Source organism: Peromyscus eremicus, chromosome 4, assembly GCF_949786415.1.
Source record: "Peromyscus eremicus chromosome 4, PerEre_H2_v1, whole genome shotgun sequence".
NCBI classification, from domain to species: Eukaryota; Metazoa; Chordata; class Mammalia; order Rodentia; family Cricetidae; genus Peromyscus; species Peromyscus eremicus.
This window is the reverse complement of record NC_081419.1, coordinates 64686145-64709421: the sequence shown is the minus strand read 5'-3', so window position 1 is coordinate 64709421 and position 23277 is coordinate 64686145. Positions and strand designations below refer to the sequence as shown.

The 23277-nt window shown below is 36.4% G+C and overlaps 1 protein-coding gene across 1 annotated transcript in view; it reads right to left on the bottom strand.

Moving 5' to 3' along the window:
* The window catches only part of LOC131907795 (fibrous sheath-interacting protein 2-like), a 79940-nt gene that overhangs the window by 33962 nt on the left and 22701 nt on the right, over positions 1–23277 (bottom strand). The window contains exons 14-16 of the mRNA XM_059258888.1: positions 21160–21217; positions 11392–11425; positions 458–9401 (exon numbers count right to left, since the gene is read on the bottom strand). Coding sequence (XP_059114871.1) covers positions 458–9401; positions 11392–11425; positions 21160–21217 — 9036 coding nt within the window. The remainder of the gene's footprint in view (positions 1–457; positions 9402–11391; positions 11426–21159; positions 21218–23277) is intronic.

Here is a 23277-nt window from a genome sequence, read left to right as displayed (position 1 = left end):
TTATTTTCCTCCTTGTCCCGCCTATACTTCCTGCCTAGCCACTGGCCAATCAGTGTTTTATTTATTGACCAATCAGAGCAACACATTTGCCATACAGAACATCCCACAGCAATAGACTGCAGTAGCAGAGGCATGCACAAGTATTTGGAACTTTTTGATTCACAGTGCATGTTCAACCAAAATTCCTTACTTTAATTTTTTTTTTCATTTTCCCCTTATCTATAGGTCTAGAGGGGAAAAAACCCACATCTTTTTACTTAATACATAAAGAGTTAACTTAGTAACATTTTTATGCATCATGGAAGTTTAAAAATAATCAAATAGTTATTCACGTTTCTAAAGCTATTTTCAGAAAAAAAACAAATTGTAGACTCTTGGACAAGAGATCTTTTAAATATACCTTTTACTGTTTTCCCAAAATTATTCCAACTTAAAAACTAACTTATCTCTTGCTTACCTGCAGCTATGGCATTCTTCAAATGTGTGATCACAGATGTAGTAACATGTCTTGCCAACAAATGCATTTCATTTGGACCCAGTTCGTGATCAACAAAGGCAATTGTGTCAGTTTCCTCCAAAGTCTCCGCTGTCATTTTGGAGTTTTTATTTTTCCATTTGTGTAATAAAGAAAAATCCTCTTGGCAGGCTTCAAAACCTTCACTTTTTTCTTCATTTATACAGGTCATTCGTTTACACCACATTCTGAGCAAATTTTTCTCATTCTTTTCTCCATCTACCACAGACAAAGGATTTTGCCTTGGCATAAAAAATGGTTTCATGGTCTCCAGGCTTTCATCCGGGTGTGGCTGATGGGGAAAGCCATAGCAGGACAGTACTGTGTTAACAATATTATCTGCAGCTAAACATATTTTCAGTGGGGAAGCATTTGTCTTTATTTCATTTGGCTCAATTGGTTTGGTGGTCTCATAATGAAATACTCTTGGATTTTCACCTTTCCCCATTTCTATGAATGACATGACTTGTCTTAGTGATTCTTCTGTGGAATCATTTGCTTTCTTAAACAATTTCTGTAACATACTGCCTTCAGGAAGAGAATTGTTACCTTTTGTGGCTTCCTCAAAAATTCCAAAGTTTGGTTTCCTTTGACTCTGGTCTTGTGATTTGTTTCTAGAACATGATGGCACAGCTTTTGAATTGGGTCTTCCCATTGGCTCTGAGCTTGTAATATTGTTTTCAACACAGGAACTGATGTGTGAGGGTGAATTGGATGTGATCCCATACTTTTCTTTTGTATCATCCTCTGAATTAAATGTCAAGCCAGATACACTCCTCTGTGGAGTATTACTTCTCACACTAGTGTTTCTCATCTTTGACGTAGGCATTTTCACATGAGATGCAAATTCAACCTGGTTAACAATGTAAACATTCTCAGTTCTTTTGAAATAATTTTTGTTTGGAAGCTTTGCGATCAAAGACTCCCTGAAATGAGTACATTGGTCTATCAGTGTACCAATGATCTCACTTGCAGCAATATTCTCTTTCAATATGCTAACTGGATATGGTTCCATTTGGCTTATTTCTTTGTCTAGCTTATTCTTGATTATACTAAGCATGTCACTGACAGTAGTGACAGAATATGCAAGTAATTCTGAATGGAATGAATGAACCTGTAGGAGTGTGTTCTGTATGTTTTCTTTGGATGTACTAGTACTTGACTTGGGTTCATCACCAAACTTTCTAAATGGTTGTAACTTTGGCAACATTTTTTTGCTTAATTGTCTCTGTTGCACTTGAAAGAGATTGTCTATGGGCATTTTCACTATTTCAGAAAACTCATATTTAGAGATATGTTTAAACTTCAAGTCCACAAATGACTCTAACATGTTTAAGACTCTTTGTACGATCTCCTGCATAATTTGGTTGCTAGGGCTCGTAGACATTTTTGTCTTCATGTTACAGGTCTGCACACCACTGAGGATGTGCTTGCTTTGAACACCATGTTTACTTTTAGCAGCAACATATTCTTTCCGATTTGTCAGCATTCCCTTACTGTCTTGAATAGGCATCTGAGACAAGAAGCACAGCTGCAATTTTTCAAATAGCATTTCGACAATTTCCCGTCCAAACATATTGATTTGTGCTTTGTTATCTTCAGCTCTGGTAGATCCATCTTTAAAGCGATCATAAAATCTGTTTCCACAATCTTCAAGTGGTGGTAAATTTAAAAGTGAAAGTGAATACTCCAAATCCTTCACTTTAATTGAAATTTCAGTCAAAATGCTTTCAGCTACGGTTAAAAGTTTAGACTTTTCATTTTCTGTATCACTTGTTTCTGCTTGCCATTTGTCAAACATTTTTTTAAATATACCTTCTTTAGGAAAAATCTGTTCTAGCTGTGAGGAAACATTCTCTAAGTAAAAACATGCCTGCTGCTCAGTAGGGGAACCTGCACCCAGATTCTGCTTTGATATGCGAAAATCACCCAGATTTGAGACACTAATTGGAGAAGTCAAATTGTGGTTGTTTGTAGCATACAATTCTTGCAACACCGAATTAACAATTTTACTTGCTTCCAGGATTTGATCAGATGGTAAAGCTTTTGTATTTAACATGGCTCTATTTTGTGCCACTCTTTCAAGTTCTTTCACAATTATTTCTAAAATATCAGTTACTATGTTCTTGGCATAAATTCTTAATTCTGAAGCTGGCAGTTTTGTTTTCAGTAGGGTTTTGGCATCCTCTTTTGGTGGAGTTTGTGGCAGCCCAATGGCAGTTTTGGATCGGTTCTCTCTTGAAATCTCTCCAGTACCGAACTTGTTCTTGCTTTTGGACTTAGTACCACTAATGCCTAGATGTGGTTTTGTTTTAAATTTAGAGAGAGAGGTAATTTTTGATCTTGCTTTTAAACTTGTTTTACATCCTGGCCTAGGGCTGTTCTTAGGGCTAAGTTTAGAATTATGTAGTCTAAGAAGGTACATGTCATCATAACTACCTTCAGGAGGAAATCTCTCTTCTAGATGAAGGGAAACAAAATTTAACAATTTATCAAGAACCATTTGAACTAAATATCTTCCAATTTGCAATGGTGAATAAGGCAAAAAAGTGTTTTCTAACACAAGAGCATTTAAACTGTCAGCATTATGATGCATTTGTGGTACCCCAAGTCTAGGGGGATTACTTCTTTTTCTTGCTGGTTTATTTTCTCTAAAGCATGGTGGTTTTACTGATGAGGTATCGTTGTTGTCATACATTTCTACCTCTCTCTTGCTTCTAGTTTTTTTGTATAATGATGTCACAACCACAGAGTGCATTTCTCCCAAAATATTTTCAAGTATATCATTTGATATATTGTTAATATGAGACTGAAAGAATTTCTTCCGTGCTATAGCTGATGTTTTACTCTTAGATTTAGACACAATGTAGGGAATTTCATTGAATGGGAGCAAGTGGCCTATGATTTCCATTATGTTTTGATTCAGCTTCTTCAAAACCTCTTCTACTGCACTGAGTATTTCGTTTTTTTCTTTTGGTTTTGATCCTCCTTTCTTCAAAAATATGTCTTCCAAAACAACCCTCTGGCTTTCCTTTTCCAGTGTTGTTTGCTTTTCTTCTAAAGGGTCATTTGTAAACTGTGATAATGTGGTAGGTTTTTCCTTCTCTTTGTATCCCAGCAAAACTTCATTTGATATGGTTAACTGTGAACAGCTAGAATTCTCTGGGCAGGATAAAAAAAAATCCTTTTCTGATCCTTTATTGTGCAAAATATTTAAGATACTATTAACAATTTCACTCACAGTATTTTTTTGAAATAAAATGTTGTTTGAACATGTGTGCACACTTTGTATTTCTAAGTCTAAATCATTTTTAATAAGCTTCAAAATAGCACTGGCAATGAAATCAGCATAGTCCTTAAGACTAGTTTGTGATAAATGGACTGTGGCTCCAAGATTTTCTCTGCAACTGGCAAAAACGGGTTTTGCAAGCTCTTGGCTAGGATCTGTTTTGGTTGTTGATAATTTTAGGACATTCACATCAGATTCAACTTGGCCTGACTCATGAAAAATGCTGTCATCTTGTTTACCATTTTCAAATTCTGGGCTAATAAATATATTTTCTTTATTAGACTTAAAGGTTAGAGTCATTAATGAATTTATTCTTTCTGTGGCAAAAGACTGTAACCGATTGAAAATAGTTTTAGTAATGAAGTTGGCGTTTTCCTCGCACAAGTCAGGTGCAGGTTCCCTGGTGTCTTCACTTCTCTTCACAGGCATTTGATGAACAGCATCATAATCTAAATTCATAATTTTTGAATGTGAAAAATGCCCTGGTTGTTCCTCAGTTTTTTGTGTTATAAAAAGAGGCTGTTGGCACTGAGATTTTGGAGACATATCATAGAAGGCCAATCTTGAGGAAGCATTATCTTTGGCCTTTATGGCAAGCATGACCAAAGAAGTAAGGTTATGAAGCACAATATCCACTATATCTTTGGACACCAAAATGACATCTGTTTTAGGAACTGACACTTTTGGGATAATATTTGTTTCCATAACAACTGGTTGTAAATTTGCTTCTGAGTGTTTGCTAGGTATATTATATTGCAGAGTGGGTGTGGCAAATGAGAGATTTTTCTGATACATAATATTTTCATAAATAGCACACAAGATCCCTTCAATGGTATCTTGAATTTGAAACTCAAGTATTTTTCGATATTCTGTCTTATTGACTAGCCTTTCAATAATACCATCTTGCTGTTCTGAATAATTGTCTTTGTCACAACTGTTTTTGTCACACTTGCTTTTGCTTGACACAATATCGAGCACTGTGCTAACAACCTGACTTGCAATATTTTCGGAAACCACAATGTTATTTGTCAGGGGCAGACTCTCTTGTTCTTTATCTAACTCATGCTTAATGCCTTGTAAAATTTTCCTAGCCACTTCTTTTGCATAAATATTTAATTTGGACAAAGACAGTTGGCACCACGGATCCATCTTTCCTGGGTTGCTATAATCCATTGAACAACAGGAAATTTGCTTATCAGAATATGAGTCTTTGCCTGACAATGCTTTGCTTAATGTTGCCCCTTCCTGCTGTACTGGCAAAGTCACTGGAACTCTGAAGTCGACTTGGGGGTGAAAGAGAGATTCTACTTTGGAAGCAGCAAAAGTTTCTAAATTTTCAAATATTGCCTGCACAATATCTTCAACTACATTTATTTTTGTCTGTCTGTCAACATTCCAGCTTGACTGAATGTCACATGGATTTCCTTTTAATACACTTACAGGTTGGTTTCCTGGATAGGTAGGCTCATGATAAGAAACATTGGTTGAAAAGATGATTGTTTCACATCTGTTTCCAATTTCATGTTTTTCTGTCGTGGCAGCTGAATACAGTTTGTGAAATACAGTCCTAACAACATCATTCACCACTTTAGTTACATCTGTGTCAGACACTAAAGGGCCCATCAAAGGATCCATAAATTGAGCAGACGTTTGAGTAGTTGACACAGGCACATTATAAGGCATACTACTAAAATGAGAGTGTGAGAGAGAAACAACATTTAATTGATTGATTAAAGCACTTTGAAAAATTTCATTCAAAATATTTCTTATAATGGGAACAATTGGAGATTTGTGTGGTTCTTTGAGTTTTACTTCAATTTTGTTCAAGGTTCTTTCTAGAACCCACTGGTCAGTAGAAAAGGTTCTAGTTTCTTCTGTGGGTGATGTTCTATCTCCAATGAATTCTTTATTTTGTGTGTCATCATCTAGAAATGACCCTGATTCAGCTCCTCCAGGAAGAAAATTTCCATAAATTGGTCGATAGCGATAATTTTCAATGTCTCTGTGCTCAGATTTAGGTTCAACAAACATATCTGAAGATACTACATCCAAAATTAAATCAACTATATTTGTAAGAAATTGTTTCTCCTGTGGCAAGTTTTTTGTATTTTTCTTACAATCTGATGGGTTAATATTTAATTCTGTTTGAATGGCTTTCAAAATAGCACTTGATGCCTTCTTTGCGTGAGTGTATAAAGTAGACTGCAATGATTTATCATGTGAATCTGTGGGAGAATTTTTGCTTTCACAGTCCCAATCCATTTTACTCTCTGTTTTATTTTCATCATTAAGAACACCAATATTTTCTACATTTCCATTGGCAAATCCTTCCAGTTTAGCAAAAACCATGTTAAGAATATCTGAAGCAATGGTTTTCAGTTTATTTGGGCACATTCCTTTTGAGTCCTCTGGTTTGGGAGACACTGGGAGATCATTTTTTGCTTTATTTTTGGTACTCTCTTTATTACCCATCATCATTTTGGAAATTATATTAGAGATGATGTCGGTGCATTTGGCCATTTCCTCCATAGTTGAAGCAAATGATAGGTTGTCAATGTCAAGTGACTCTGAGCCAGTTTTCAATCCAGAATTTATAATGCTGGTATCTATGTTAATGTCACATAATTTTGCAAGGACATATTCCAGAATTGCGTTGGAAATGAGTTGAACATTAGATAATGTTGGAGGATCTTTACATAACTTCTCTCTGTTTTGCTGACTACAAGATGGCCGAGAATCAGGGTGGGAACCTGTGAGTTTGGTTAACATTTCATGCAGTGTTTCTCCAATTCGATCTAATACCTGCAACTTGGAACTCTGTTTCAAATTCTTTCCATTAGCGACACTGTGGTGAATACAAGGTGTAGCTAAATATTGTCGAAAAGAATTTTTACCCTGTTTACTTGACAAAATGTTTTGTTTATTAGCATTTTCAGACCCACATAACACTGTAGAAACTGCTTTATCTGTAGAGGTTGAAGTACTTGTTTGATCTTCATTTGCATTTGATATCAGTTCATAAATACATGTCAGTAATGGACTTTCCATAACATCACTGAAGCCGGTGACATGGGAGTCTACAGGTTCATTGGAATCGGCAAACCACCCTTTGCTTGTATGACACTTGGTATGGTCTGTCTCCCTAGGATTTGGGTTTATCTTGGTGAATTCTAGTTCATTCTGTATAGCATCTAAAACAATGTTGACTATTTTCATTGTGTAAGTACTAAGTTGAGAATGTAATGATTTCCCTACCAGTGAAGACTTTTTACCTGTCTGTAATTTTGGACAAACAAATAACTTCAGACTTTTAAAAATTGTATTGATGATCTTATCAGTAATATCATTTACATACTTAGGTTCACATTCTCGAGATCTTAATGGGGAAGTCTTTTCAAGCTCTATATTGAGTGAAGATAAATATTTCATTTTCTTTTCACTGTCAAACCATACTTTGAATGGCATTTTACTTGATTTTCCTTTGGTTGTTTGGGAAGTATCAGGATGATCTGGACAAGTTTGATGAACTGATGAAATGGTGTTTTTAATGGTATTAGGAATGCACTTTGAGGCCTTATAAAGTATATTTATCACAGAATCAGTTATTTCATGTGCAAATGCACAAATTTCTGACTCAGAAAACATCTCTTCCTTCCATTCTTGATCTGATAATCCTTTAGATTTTTCTGAGATGAAAGCAGAGGCTTCTTCACCAATTTTTCTTCCTGGGTGATGAGAGGAAACAAAAGACATATCATTGAGCATTTCTGTTAAAATGTGCTTAATTATGTTTTCTGAAGCCTTTTGGATTTGATGTTTTTGATCTTGGCTGAAAATTGAAGCATCATTAATCAAGCAATGTGTTGTCTTTATAATGTCTTCACCACTAAGAGATAACTTCAACTTTAATCCGCAGTCATGAGATCCAACTTTGCTTTGAGGAGTAGGTTTTGTTGGTAGTTTATTGCTCCTTTTGGATTCAAAACAAGTGTCTCTCCTTGTAGGCCAATGAATAGGAATCTGCTCTTGTGGTTTTATTTTTTCATCACTGAGGGATGAATCAAGCACACTTCTCACAAGGTTATCTATTTCCTCATCATCATCTTCAGAATAGAGAACCATGCCTGGGACATTAATAGGGGGAAATGATCTTCTAGTTCTAAGACCATTAAATGAGCCAGTGCTAGTGAGTCTATACTTTTCTTCAGCATCAGGAAGATTTCTTACTCGAGGTTGTCTCTGTTTTTTAACACTTGCTTTTGCTGGCCCCTGGTGAAGTTGAGTTAAGACGTTATCCAGGAGCTGAAGAAGTACTATTGTTTCTTCAGATGCAATTAGTCTCTCATTATTAAGTTCAGTTTGTACACAGCCTAGTATAGTGCTTATTGCTTCTTCTACATAACCAACTAGATAGGACTGTGAAAAAATATTTGATATTAAGTTTTGTATTTCTTCTTTCACAATTAGATCAGCAGCATCAGATTCTAGACCAGATTTCTTTTGGTCAGTTTTTTGATGAAATTTATCAAAAATTGGCTCTGTCTTAATTTGTTCATGGAAATGTTTAGTTGTGTCTTCAAGAGGAAGTTCACTTTTCTTGTAAGATGCAAGAGTCATCAACTTCTCTAAAATGGCATGTACCATATCATCTGCAATATCACACATTGGCTCCAAGGTAGAAGTCAGTGTATCTTCTGAAGGTTTTGTGTCTAAGGATGAGAAATAGTCAGCACTACCAGAGAAACTTGTTTTAATATCAACTGTCAAATCTTCTTGTGAAAACATCTGCACACATTGTTTCTCAACAGCGGACTCCAGTCTTTCCAGTATATTTTCCACAATCTCTGAAGCTACTGAGCATATGTCAACATTTGAGAGCAAGTCTTCTTTCTCTGTATCATATTGATCAACAAAAACTTCAGCAGTCACAGAAGAAAGAGAAGGAATGGCCTGGGTTAAGTCAGATATTATTTCTTGAAAAATACTTTCTAAAATAAGTTCTGTTTCTCCCTTCAAGTGACATTTAAAGTTTACAAAAACATTCTTTAAATTTTTCATCTGATCCATGGCCTTTGTTTTTTTGTCATATAGAAATGGAATCTCTAAACTATCTGTTTCTGTGGTAACATCTTTAGATTTTTTAGTGCTTGTTTCTAATGATGTTAAAAGGTAACTATCAGATTTACTGCTTCCTATCTTAGGAAACGGATATTCCAAACTGGTTTTGTTGTAATTGACTTGTGAAGACATAGATTGTCCTCTCACTTGATATTTTGTGCCAGTAACTGTTCTTGCCACATGTGCAGAAGGAGATTTCAAAGGTGTGGGTGGTTTCTTCACTGGCCTGTCACTGGCAAATACACATGGATCTGCCTGAAATGCTTTAGGTATGTAGCTTCTGTATGTGAAGCCCTCACTGCATGTGCTACAAAAACTTGAACTGTCCGAAGAAAGGTCTGAGTCATCAGACACTGGATAAGTATTATTCTGCACTCTTTCTTCATATTTTGTGATGGCTGGATATAATATACTGGTTACTGTAGCTACAACCCACGTCATTATATTTTGAATTATGCTATTTAGTTCTTCAGAAGTTACCTAGAAAGAGATAATCCGATAAAAATTAAGTCATATAAGTATTTATTCCATATTTAGAAGATATGGGGGTAGCATTCAATTTTTTATATTAAACAATTATATAATAATTATATAATATAAGTAGAATACCAGCATGATTTATAAGAAAATGAAAGAAGGAATCTGTTCAGAATCTGTTCAGACTGTTTTAAGCTGCTTTATTTTATACTAGAGAAAAAATATTTTGAGCATAAAATTTCATTTTATATATATATGCCTTAAGAAACTATATAAATTATTTCCCAACATTCACAACTTGGGTAAATAAGTTTAAAATTAAAGTTATCAAATTGTTATTTAGTCATATCTCATGAAAAGTTTTGAAAAAAACCCAGTATGGTATTCATAACTCTGCTATATATTTTGAAAACTGATTAAATTATTTCAAATTATTTCTCCAAACAGATATAGTAAACGTATTTTGGAGTCTTCAGAAGTATTTGTCTAGCTTCTATGTGGGGATGAAAAATAAATCATCTTCATGACTACTCCATGCTACAACAGTAAGCACAGTTTGTTTTTATGGAATACAAAAATTAGTGTATTTTAGATTGGCTTTGTAGCTAACATGACTTATCAGAACAAACTATCTATGAAAGCATAAAATAGATGAATGAAAATATAAGACATGACAGAAAGGCTGACAGGTTGTTCCCACTCAAAATATACCTTTGGTAAACAGAAATTGCTCATGTTTTAAGTCAACTTTACATAAAAAATCTAAAATCTGTGTAACACCCTCTCTGCTGATCAGTTTTGAAGCTCTTAGGGAGCACCTAATGAAAATCCACTAGGCTGTAATTACCCAATTTTTTAAAAATATCTTTTCACTACAATGATAGATGACGGCTAATGCTTTGATAAGCACAGATTGAATTGACTGCAAGTATAAAATTCTTGTTTACATAAATATACCTTAAATTGAAAATTCTAATAATAAATGTTAAAGTATGAGGTAATTGTTCTAAATAAACAATACTGAATGTACATATTGAAATATCTACAATATTTTTATACAAGATATAATGAACATCAGAACCATATTGCTGTTTTTAAACTAGGTGAAGGATAAAGCATTTCCAATTGTAATATAAAAAGAGGGTAACTTCTAAAGTTTTGAATGTAACAAAATGAGGTTAAAGGAATCTTAGTTTTTCAATTTCTTTCAATTTATTTCTTTCCTTAAATTGAAGCTTTGTGTGTGCTTCATGCCTTATTAACTGAGCAAGATTCAATGAAAAAAGGCCCACTGCTGTTATACTTCCCAAGGACTAGCCAGAGTTAAATGTTATTAAACTATGCCCCTTTTTCTTTTCTTGCTTCAAGTCTAAGCTCACAGGTAAGCAAGTACTTTTGCCTGTGATCTTTGGTAGCAGGTTCTTCTCACAAGAGTTGCTAGAGACAGATTCAGGCATCTCAACTTATTTTCTACGGAGTTAGCCGTCAATATCTGCAAAGCTATACTGACTAATAATATCTCATTAGGATGAGATTCTGTTATCTCATGCTACTCGTAAACGTTAGGTCCCTGAATGTTTACTCCATGGTACACCCAAGAGCTAAAGTGTCAAGGGTATTTTGTTTTGTTTTGTTTTGTTTTTTGTTTTTTGAGACAGGGTTTCTCTGTGAAGCTTTGCACCTTTCTTGGAACTCGCTTTGTAGACCAGGCTAGCCTCGAACTCACAGAGATCTGCCTGCCTCTACCTCTCAAGTGCTGGGATTAAAGGCTTGCACCACCACCACCTGGCTTTCAAGGATATTTTTGATAACAATTTTAGACTATAAGGAAACTATTAAAATTATCTAAGAGTAAACTTCCATTACAATAAAAGGCATAGGGTATGAACAACAAATATCAGTAGATGATTGTTGATATCCAATTTACATTTTTTTCTAGAATGGCATATGGTAATTAATATACTGTCTTATCAGTTAACTTTGTGATACATACTTTATTTTGCAAGCAATTTTGGAGATTTTGCTGCCTGTAAAGTTAAGAAATAGTTATGATTTAGTTAAGTTAGGACAAATAATTTATGAACATACTTTCAAAATTCATATTACTTATAGTTTCTTTTTTATGAGAGGTGTTCTACATAAATACAAAATACCCTAAACTTTATTTTGCTTTCTTGAATGTTCTATTTAATGTTCTGCTAAGATACGGTCCTGTAGACTCAAAATTGTACTTTGTTTACTCAGGAGAGTAGAATCACAGTATGCAATGTATCACATAAACAATGCATGATTCTGGTGGTTGGAACTCTGATATACCTTTGACATGTCCATTTTGTGATTCTCTGGGGAGTGAAACAGGATAAGAAAGGAAGGAACAGATGATTACTCTAGTCTATCTTCTAATAGAGCTGATGGAATAGTAAGTTTTTTGATCATAGCTCTCTGGTAGCCCTCTATCTGCACTTTAAGATCCTATAGTCCTAACCTCATTTTGCTACGTCTCACAGTAGAAAGAGAGCATGCAGATTTCTATTCAGTAACTACTGAATAGAATCCTGGGTTTTCTGACTACTTTCAATGCTAACTTCAATTATCTTTATGTAATGATGTGATGGACACATCTTTTCATGTGTTGTAATTAGATTTATTATTACATACTAATGAAATGAAGGGTAGTTTTATGAATTATAATGCAGTATAAGAACTCAGTGATTAAAAATTATGATAAATAAGTCTGAAAAGTGAGTTCTGATTGTCCAAAACATGGACTATTTAAATGCCTAAGCTCTTCCTACTTCCTTAGTCAAGTTGGCACTCTTTAATTTTCTTAAGCCTATACATTCCAAAATTATTTTTCACAAAATCTAAAACAAAATTTTGAAAAAAAAGTCTAAATATTGCAACTTGCTTGTGCAGAAAGCAAAACAAAACAAAACACTTCAATTGTTGTAGCTCAGAAATGGGTTTGGGAGCCTGGCATTATGGCTGGGCTTTCAGCTGGGTAGGAGGCTGAGGTAGGAAGATTAAGTTCATGAGCTACCATGAGCTAGGCTGGGACTATGACAAGAGAAGAGAGAGGAGAAAAGAGAGAGAGAAGTAAGAGGTGAGGAGGAGGATTAAAAAGAGAGTAAAGAAGTGGGAGAGAGGAAGGGAGAGGTAGGAAACAATAGTCTACAGACTAGAACTTTTCACAGATCTAGTTTGTTAAATCAACTCAAAGTTCCACACTTCTTTTATTTATTTATTACTTTGGATTGTCTAAACTTAACTTTAATTTTTTTCTGTCTTAATGCATAGAATAGAGTCCTATAGCTCTCTGCACTGACAGTCTGCCATATGTCCAAACAGGCAGCAAAGACCTATGAAAGACTTAAAGAAATATTAGCTGCCAGCATAGCTCAGTGAGTGCTGCAGTGCTTGCCTAGCATGGAGGAGGCACTTCACTAAATCCCCAGCATCTTCCAAAGCAACAATTGGTTTTTAATGCCAGCCACAAGAATAAAAAATAATGGAAGAGTAAAGACCCTCAAAAATTCATTCTTTTCATTAAAGAAATGAACTAAAAACAGTCAGGAACATAATTCTACAATTCTTAAAAAAATGAGGGCTTGCATCATTTCATACATATTTATTTCAAAAAGATATGAATATAACGTAGGGAGTTTTAAATTGGTCTATACTGCTTCCTTAAAATAATTCATCATAATCGCAAGGAATTAATTCTGTAAATCTTGATATTTACCTAACATCTGGCATTGTTCCTTAAACACGGTGCATTTTCAACAAATGCTTGATAAATAGGTTTTAAAGATGTGCCTACTTACATCAAATCTCAGATAAAGACCATTATTGAATGGTTCATTGCCTTCAGTTTTACTGATGTATTGCTAACAAAGCAATTAATTAATGCTAATTTGACCACAATATTATTGTCCCAAACTTTTGGACTAATAAACAATTAGTATAGACTCTAAACTACAGTCTGTATGGCAGAGAATTTCAAACTTAATTGTCTAATGCTTAGTTTTTACAACTTTCTTCCCACTGCTAACACAATTTATCTCAATTCTCTGTCATGAATTTCCATTTTTACATTAGTAATCTTTTGCATTTACACTTTTAAAAAGGACAAATAAGTATTTGAGGGGGGTGAAAGGTGGTTGACATTAGAACAAATGTAGGGTCACCATGGTAAAGTCTTTCATGATACATAGTTAAAATGGTACGTGTGATGAGCAGAGTCTGACCAGACAGTAAAGGGGGTTATAATGTTCTTCCTTTAGCACTTATTTATCCCATAAATACAAGTAATCATTATCTGCACATGGTAGGCATCTTTCCTCCTCATTTTGCTGGTTTGGATATGACTCATTCTTTCTGGCTGTAACACAATGCTATGTATTTTGTGAACATTCACTGAGTTCTACATATTAACACCCATCAACCTCACGTTGTAACTCTTCATGGACAATACTTAGTCTGAATATAAAATTATTTGTCATCAGAGATCTTTTCTTTTATATAGCCATTTACACAGGAAGCTAAATTTGTAAAGTGTATAGTTTAGTTTGTATTTCATTTGCTTTGATGATTTCTTTTTGGGTCACTGGGAAGACAGTCTTGTGTAAATAGCTTGCTGTGCATGAGAACTGGATTCAAATCCTGATCACACACACATAAAGGCTTCATTAGGTTCAGAGAGAGAGACTCTGCTTAATAAAAATAAAATGTCAAGAGGTGAGTGCCCTGGGTAGGCCCAGACCCCATCCCTGGGCACCAACCACTACAGGGAAGACCTGTCCAACTTGGCCCCAGATTCTGGCCACTGGGCAGGTTCCCTTCTAGCCCCACCAGGAAGGATCCCCTTCTCCAAGACCCAGGCAGACCCTGCAAACTCCACGCACTGCCCCCACGCCCATCCGCCCGAGACCCCAGCCACTTCCTGAGACTTAGAGGCCGGCCCCCAGCTCCAATCCTGCCCCAGGCTTCCCTTCTGGGCCAGAGAGAAAGAGAGAGAGAGAAGAGCTCCCATCCTGCCCTGGACTTCCCTTCTGGACAAGAGCACCCAATCTGTCCCGGACTTCCTGTCTGAACAAGAGCTCCCATCCTGCCCCGGAGTTCCTATTTGGACAAGAGAGCTCTCATCTGGACAAGAAAAAGAGACTTCCTGAATCTGTCAGTTCTGTCTGAATCAAGTGTGCTGATAAGACCAAGAACGAACCACAAGGAGATGGGCAGACGTCAAGGCAGAAATATATACAACAAAATGAATAGCAATACAGCATCACCAGAACCTAGCCCTCCTCCAACACCTAGACCTGAACATCAGAAATTGGAAGAAGCAGAAGAAAACAGCCTTATGAATGACATCATGAAGAAGGTAGAGAATTGTGTAGAGGAAAAGAGAAAAAATGGGAAGAACACTGTAAACAACTAGAGGAAAGGGCAAACAAATTAGAAGAAATCAATAAAGTCCTGGAAGAAAACAATAAAGTATTGAAAGAAAATCAAGAAAAAACAATGAAACAAATGAAGGAAACAATCCAAGACCTGAAAAGGGAAATAGAAAAAAATGAAGAAGACACAAACAGAGGGAATGCTAGAAATAGAAAATCTGAGTAAACGATCGGGAACTTCAGATGCAAGTATAACCAACAGAATGCAAGAGATGGAAGAGAGTTGAAGATGCAGTAGAAGAAATAGATTCATCAGTCAAAGAAAACACTAAAGCCAACAAAGTCATGAACCAAAATGTCCAAGAAATTTGGGACACCATGAAAAGACCAAAGCTACGAATAATAGGGGTAGAAGAAGGAGAAGAATACCAACTCAAGGGCACAGAAAATATATTCAACAAGATCATAGAAGAAAACTTTCCCAACTTAAAGAAGGAAATGCCTATGAAGATACAAGAAGCCTATAGAACAGCAAACAGACTAGACCCCCCAAAAAAAGTCCCCTTGCCACATAATAATTAAACAACTAATGTACAGAATAAAGAAAGAATATTAAGAGGAGCAACGGAAAAAGGCCAAGTGACTTATAAAGGCAAACCCATCAGAATAACACCCGATTTCTCAATGGAGACTTTGAAAGCCAGAAGGACCTGGACAGATGTAATGCAGACACTAAGAGACCATGGATGCCAGCCTAGACTTACATACCCAGCAAAATCTTCAATCATCATAGATGGAGCGAACAAGACATTCCAAGACAAAGCCAGATTTAAACAATACTTATCCACAAACCCAGCCCTACAGAAAGCACTAGAAGGAAAATTCCAACCTAAGGAAGTCAGATACACCCTTGAAAACACAGGCAATAGATAAAGCCACAGCAGTAAACCCCAACGAAGAGAAGTACACACACATCACCAGCAAAAAAATAACAGGAATGAACAATCACTGGTCATTAATATCCCTCAATATCAATGGACTTAATTCACCTATAAAAAGACATAGGCTTACAGGATGGATACGAAAGCAGGACCCATCTTTCTGCTGCATACAAGAAACACATCTCAAATTCAAAGATAGATACTACCTAAAAATAAAACACTGGGAAAAGACTTTCCAATAAAACGGTCTTAAGAAACAAGCGGGTGTAGCCATCCTGATATCCAGCAAAATAGACTTCAAACTAAAATCGATCAAAAGAGATCAAGAAGGGCATTACATACTCATCACAGGAAAGATCCACCAAGATGAAGTCTCAATTCTGAATATTTATGCCCCAAACACAAGGGCACCCACATATGTAAAAGAAACATTACTAAAGCTTAAATCACATATGAAACCCCACACATTAATAGTGGGAGACCTCAACACCCCACTTTCACCATTGGACAGATCTCCCAAATCAAAACTTAACAGAGAAATAAAGGACTTAATTGATGTCATGACTCAAATGGACTTAATCGATATCTACAGAACATTCCATCCTAACAAAAAAGAATATACCTTCTTCTCAGCACCCCATGGAACCTTCTCTAAAATCGACCACATACTTGGCCACAAAACAAATCTCAACAGATACAAAACAATTGGAATAACCTCCTGTCTTCTATCAGACCACCATGATCTAAAGTTGGATTTCAACAACAACGAAAACTACAGAAAACCTGCAATCTCATGGAAACTGAATAATACTCAACTGAATCACCATGGGTTAAGGAAGAAATAAAGAAAGAAATTAAAGACTTCCTAGAGATCAACGAAAATGAAGACACCACATATCCAAACCTATGGGACACTATGAAAGCAGTACTAAGAGGGAAATTCATAGCACTAAATGCCCACATAAATAAGCTGGAGAAACCTCACACTAGTGACTTAACAGCACACCTGAAAGCTCTAGAACAAGAAGAAGCAAAGTCTCCCAGGAAAAATAGACACCAGGAAATTATCAAAGTGAGAGCTGAAGTCAATAAAATAGAAACAAAGAGAACAATACAAAAAATTAATGAAACAAAGATTTGGTTCTTTGAGAAAATCAACAAGATAGACAAGCCCTTATCCAAACTAACCAAAAGACAGAGAGAGAGCATCCAAATCAACAAAATCAGAAATGAAAAGGGGGACATAACAACAGACATTGAGGAAATCCAGAGAATCATCAGGTCATACTTCAAAAACCTCTATTCCACAAAACTGGAAAACCTAAAAGAAATGGATAACTTTCTGGATAGGTACCACATACCTAAGTTAAATCAAGACCAGACAAACTATTTAAATAGTCCAATAACCCCTAATGAAATAGAAAGTCATTAAAAGTCTCCCAACCCAAAAAAGCCCAGGACCAGATGGTTTCAGCGCAGAATTCTACCAGATCTTCAAAGAAGAGTCAATACCAATACTCTCTAAATTGTTCCACACAATAGAAACAGAAGGAACATTACCAAACTCCTTCTATGAGGCTACAATTACCCTGATTCCTAAACCAAACAAGGATACAACAAAGAAAGAGAACTACAGACGAATCTCCCTCATGAACATTGATACAAAAATACTCAATAAAATACTGGCAAACAGACTCCAAGAACACATCAAAACAATTATCCACCATGATCAAGTAGGCTTCATTTCAGGGATGCAAGGGTGGTTCAACATATGAAAGTCCATCAATGTAATACACCATATAAACAAACTCAAAGAAAAAAACCACATGATCATCTCACTAGATGCAGAAAAGGCATTTGACAAAATCCAACACCCCTTCATGATAAAGGTCTTGGAGCGATCAGGAATATAGGGAACATACCTAAACATAATAAAGGCAGTTTACAGCAAGCCAACAGCCAACATCAAATTAAATGGAGAGAAACTCAAAGCAATTCCACTAAAATCAGGAATGAGGCAAGGCTGTCCACTCTCCCCATACTTATTCAATATAGTACTTGAAGTTCTAACCAGAGCAATAAGACAACATAAGGAGATTAAGGGGATACAAACTGGAAAGGAAGAAGTCAAGCTTTCCCTATTTGCAGATGACATGATAGTATACTTGAGCGACCCCAAAGATTCCACTAAGGAACTGATACAGCTTATAAACACCTTCAGCAACATAACAGGATACAAGATCAACTCAAAAAAATCAGTAGCCCTCCTATATACAATGGACAAAGAAGCTGAGAAGGAAATCAGAGATACATCACCCTTTACAATAGCCACAAATAATATAAAATACCTTGGGGTAACACTAACCAAGCAAGTGAAGGACCTATATGACAAGAACTTTAAGTCCCTGAAAAAAGAAATTGAAGAAGATGTCAGAAAATGGAAAGATCTCCCATGCTCATGGATAGGCAGAACTAACATAGTAAAAATGGCAGTCTTACCAAAAGCAATCTACAGATTCAATGCAATCCCCATCGAAATACCAACACAATTCTTCACAGACCTGGAAAGAATAATACTCAACTTCATATGGAAAAACAAAAAACCCAGGATAGCCAAAAGAATCCTGTACAATAACACAACCTCTGGAGGCATCACGATCCCTGACTTCAAGCTCTACTATAGAGCTACAGTAATAAAAACAGCTTGGTACTAGCATAAAAACCGACATGTGGACCAATGGAATCGAATTGAAGACCCTGACATTAATCCGCACACCTATGAACATATAATTTTTGACAAAGAAGCCAAAAGTGTACAATGGAAAAAAGAAAGCGTCTTCAACAAATGGTGCTGGCATAACTGGATATCAACATGTAGAAGGCTGCAAATAGATCCATATCTATCACCATGCACAAAACTTAAGTCCAAGTGGATCAAGGACCTCAACATAAATCCAGCTACTCTGAACCTGCTAGAAGAGAAAGTAGGAAGTAGTCTTGAACGCATTGGCATAGGAGATCACTTCCTAAATATAACACCAGTAGCACAGACATTGAGAGAAACAATCAATCAATGGGACCTCTTGAAATTGAGAAGCTTTTGTAGGGCAAAGGATATGGTCAACAAGGCAAAGCGACAGCCTACAGAATGGGAAAAGGTCTTCACCAACCCCACATCTGACAGAGGACTGATATCCAGAATATATAAGGAACTCAAGAAATTAGACATCAAAATGCCCAACAGTCCAATTAAGAAATGGGCTATAGAACTAAACAGAGAATTCTCAACAGAGGAAACTCAAATGACTGAAAGACATTTAAGGAATTGCTCAACATCCCTAATCATCAGGGAAATGCAAATCAAACAACTCTGAGATACCACCTTATGCCTGTCAGAATGGCTAAGATCAAAAACACTGAAGACAGCTTATGCTGGAGAGGATGTGGAGCTAGGGGAACTCTCCTCCACTGCTGGTGGGAATGCAAGCTTGTACAACCACTTTGGAAGTCAATATGGTGCTTTCTTAGAAAATTGGGAATCCATCTCCCCCAAGATCCAGCTATACCACTCTTGGGCATATACCCAAGGAATGCTCAACCACACCACAAGAGTACTTGTTCAGCTATGTTCATATCAGCATTGTTTGTAATAGCCAGAACCTGGAAACAACCTAGAATGCCCTTCAACTGAAGAATGGATAAACAAAATGTGGTACATATACACAATGGAATACTACTCAGCAGAGAAAAACTATGACATCATGAGGTTTGCAGACAAATGGATGGATCTAGAAAAAATCATCCTGAGTGAGGTAACCCAGACTCAGAAAGACAAACATGGTATGTACTCACTCATAGGAGGATACCAGATGTGGAACAAGGATGACTGGACTGCTACTCACATCACCAGGGAGGCTACCTGGAAAACAGGACCCCAAGAAAGACACGGGGATCGCCCAATGACAGAGAAATGGAATGAGATCTACATGAACAGCCTGGACATGAGTGGGGGTAGTCGAGCGAAAGAGAGCTTGGGGGAGTGGGAGATCCCAGCTGGATCAACAACAGAGAGGGAGAACAAGGAATAGGAGACCATGGTAAATGAAGACCACATGAGAATAGGAAGAAGCAAAGTGCTAGAGAGGCCCACAGAAATCCACAAAGATACCCCCACAACAGACTGCTGGCAATGGTCGAGATACAGCCCGAACTGACCTACTCTGGTGATGGGATGGCCAAAAACCCTAACTGTCGTGCTAGAAACCCCATCCACCTACTGAGGGATCTGGATGCAGAGATCCATGGCTAGGCCCCTGGTGGATCTCTGGGAGTCCAATTAGCGAGAAAGAGGAGGGTTTATATGGGTGAGAATTGTTGAGACCAAGGTTGGATAAAGCACAGGGACATATAGCCAAACGAATGAAAACACATGAACTATGAACCAATGGCTGAGGGGTCCCCAACTGGATCAGGCCCTCTGAATGGGTGAGACAGTTGATTGGCTTGATCTGTTTGGGAGGCATCCAGGCAGTGGGACTAGGTCCTGTGCTCATTGCATGAGTTGGTTGTTTGAAACCTGGGGTCTATGGAGGATCGCTTGGCTCGGCCTGGGAGGAGGGCACTGGACCTACCTGGACTCTGTCTACCAGGTTGATACAGTCCACGGGGGAAGCTTTGCCCTGGAGGAGGTGGGAATGGGGGGTGGGCTGGGGGGAAGGTGAGGGGAGCCGGATGGGGGAGAATAAGGGAATCTGTGGCTGATATGTAGAACTGAATTGTATTGCAAAATAAAAATTAAAAAAAATAAAATGAAATGTCAAAGAGAAGATGAAGCCAACCAGTGATGTTGACTTCTGTCTTCTGTCTTCTGTCTGTGCACACATGCACACACACATACTAGCCCCATATAAACATTTTTAAAAGATCACAATGGTGCTTTTCAAGTTGAAAAAAAATGCTAAAATATCTGTTCCCCAATATTTGTTTGAGAAATGAAAAAAATTCTACTAAACATCCCTAAAAGTTTCAATTTCCAACATGAGTATTATTCTGGACAACACTGCAATTATTTTCAAGAAGGAGATAGATGATCAAGTCATTGAAATGGTATGATGAACTACTTTATCATCCTTTAGAAGCCAATAATCTCAAAAGTCATAGGTAAATATTTCAAAGAGAAATACAAAGAAACTCCCGGAAAAAAGGGCAAAGATCATGGGTACAGAGAGCAAAGGACTGGATAGAAGGAAGGAGGATGGCCTTCACTATGTCTACAATTCAAACTCAGTTTTAAAAGTTTTAAGCAATGATGTTTCAGTAAATCGAAGTAGAACTACAAAAAAGGGAAGATTTCATGTAGTCATGTACTTAAGCAATTTAGAAAAAATGAATACATGATTCTATGTTAATAATTTGCATACTTACATATGTGAGTAAACAGGAGAAGAAAAAATACCCAGGGGTGGAGCACCACCCTGAGATCCTAAGCATCAGGAAAAAAAAAAACAAACTATAGTTTATATTCATCCTTAGTAACTTTTAAAATGGCAATATCATTGTCAAATAACCTGTTCTCACTTGTAACTGACTCGTTCACAAGCTTTTCAGGACTTTCATAGCACCTTCCAAATTTCTTAGTGCACAGTTCAGTATATTGTAAAATCTGACCTCTGCATTTACCTCTCCAATGCCTGTTGATGCCTAGGTCTTCTGCATTTATTATGGGGCCTACAGACATAGAGTAAAATTTAATGTCCCACTGTAACATGCATTCTATGCCTCTGGACTATTAATATGACCATTTCCTTTGGAGAACTTTTTATTTATTCTTCTTATTTTTAAAGGTTTGGCTGAGTATGTGTTAAGTCTTTTGAAATCTTTCCTTGAAACACGCATAAACAAATAGATATCCTTCCTTAGCATTTCTAAAACACTCTACAAAGCTCATATTAAAGACTTAAAAGGGGCTGGAAAGAGGGATCATCGGGTAAGAGTATGTACTGCTCTTATAGAGAACCCAAGTTCATTTGCTGGAAGCCATGTCAAACAGTTTACAAAGTCTTGAAACGCCCATTCTAGAGGATCCAATACTATCCTCTAGTTTCTTCAGACATCTGAACTTGTGCACATGCACACACAGACATACACACAAATAATTTTTTTAAATAAAACATGTATTAAAATAAAAAATAAAAATCTCATTCCTATAATCACAAATTTACTCATATATCTTAAAAATGTAATAGCTTTACCACAATATTCTCAGCAATAACTATTTGTGGAATATATTATTTGGTTTATGCTTTCTTGGCACTTGTTCATCAATTTGTTACTTATCTTATTCCATTGAAATGTCTGACATACTTAGGATATAACACAGTGAGATTCTGCCTCTGACTGTGGTTAATAAAGACATAGACAAGGCCTTTCTGCAGAGCATCTCCACTGCTTTACTGGTAAGATGTGTAGATTTATGTATGTCAATTACACAAATAAACAGGAAACAAAAGTCTTAGAATGGACTGTCAAGAGAAAATTTGTGTTTTTATTTAGGATCATTTCAAATTCAATTTAATCAGTAATTATTAATTTTTCTCAAATAATGAATAACAAACATATATATGAAAACTATTTAAATTCTGTACTTTTTTCAGTTTTTGTGGATATCTTTGGTTTTGGAGAAGAAACTGAGATTAAGAATGCACAGAAAAAAAGTCACACGTGCTAGCATATACTTATAAACCCTTTTCTAGGGAGATGGACAAAGGAAGATGCCTAGAACTTTATGATGAGTCTGCTTAGCCTGTTTCTAAAATATCAGGCCAGTGTGAATCCCTGAAAAAGAAACACACTACTTTCTCTCTCTCTCTCTCTCTCTCTCTCTCTCTCTCTCTCTCTCTCTCTCTCTCACACACACACACACACACACACACACACACACACACACACAAATAAGTAATATGAAATTTTTCATGAACAACAATCATTACAGCAAATCTCTTTTCTGAATGGGCAAGAAGTAATGATTGACTGGGCCGTTTCTCAAGTCCAAGAGCTGGAATTGTTGAGACACTGGGTCCTGTTTCAGGTTGGGTAGTTTGTTATAGGAACAAAAATGTGCTAATACAAAGAAATATATATTGATGGATGAGTGTATAAAGAACATTGGTGTATAGAGTTATCCCTTGGTATCGTTAGGATATTGGTTTAAAGATCAAGTTCATGGATCTGAAGGTGCTTCATACAAAATAGCATAGGATTTTCACATAACCTAGCCATGTCTCCTGCATATTGTATTCTCCAGATAATTTACAGTAGTTGAAACAAAATAAACAGTATAGAGTGTATTGTATAAGTAGTTGTTATTCTGTATTGTTTACAGAATAACAACAGGTTAATTATACACATACTGTATAGATGCAACCAGCATTGACATAAACAGTGTACTACTCAGCTTTGTGGATTTGTTAATACAAAATATGTTGTTATGGGCACTTAGCTGTACATTGAAAGATGGATCTTCAGGTGAAGGCAGGAGGATAT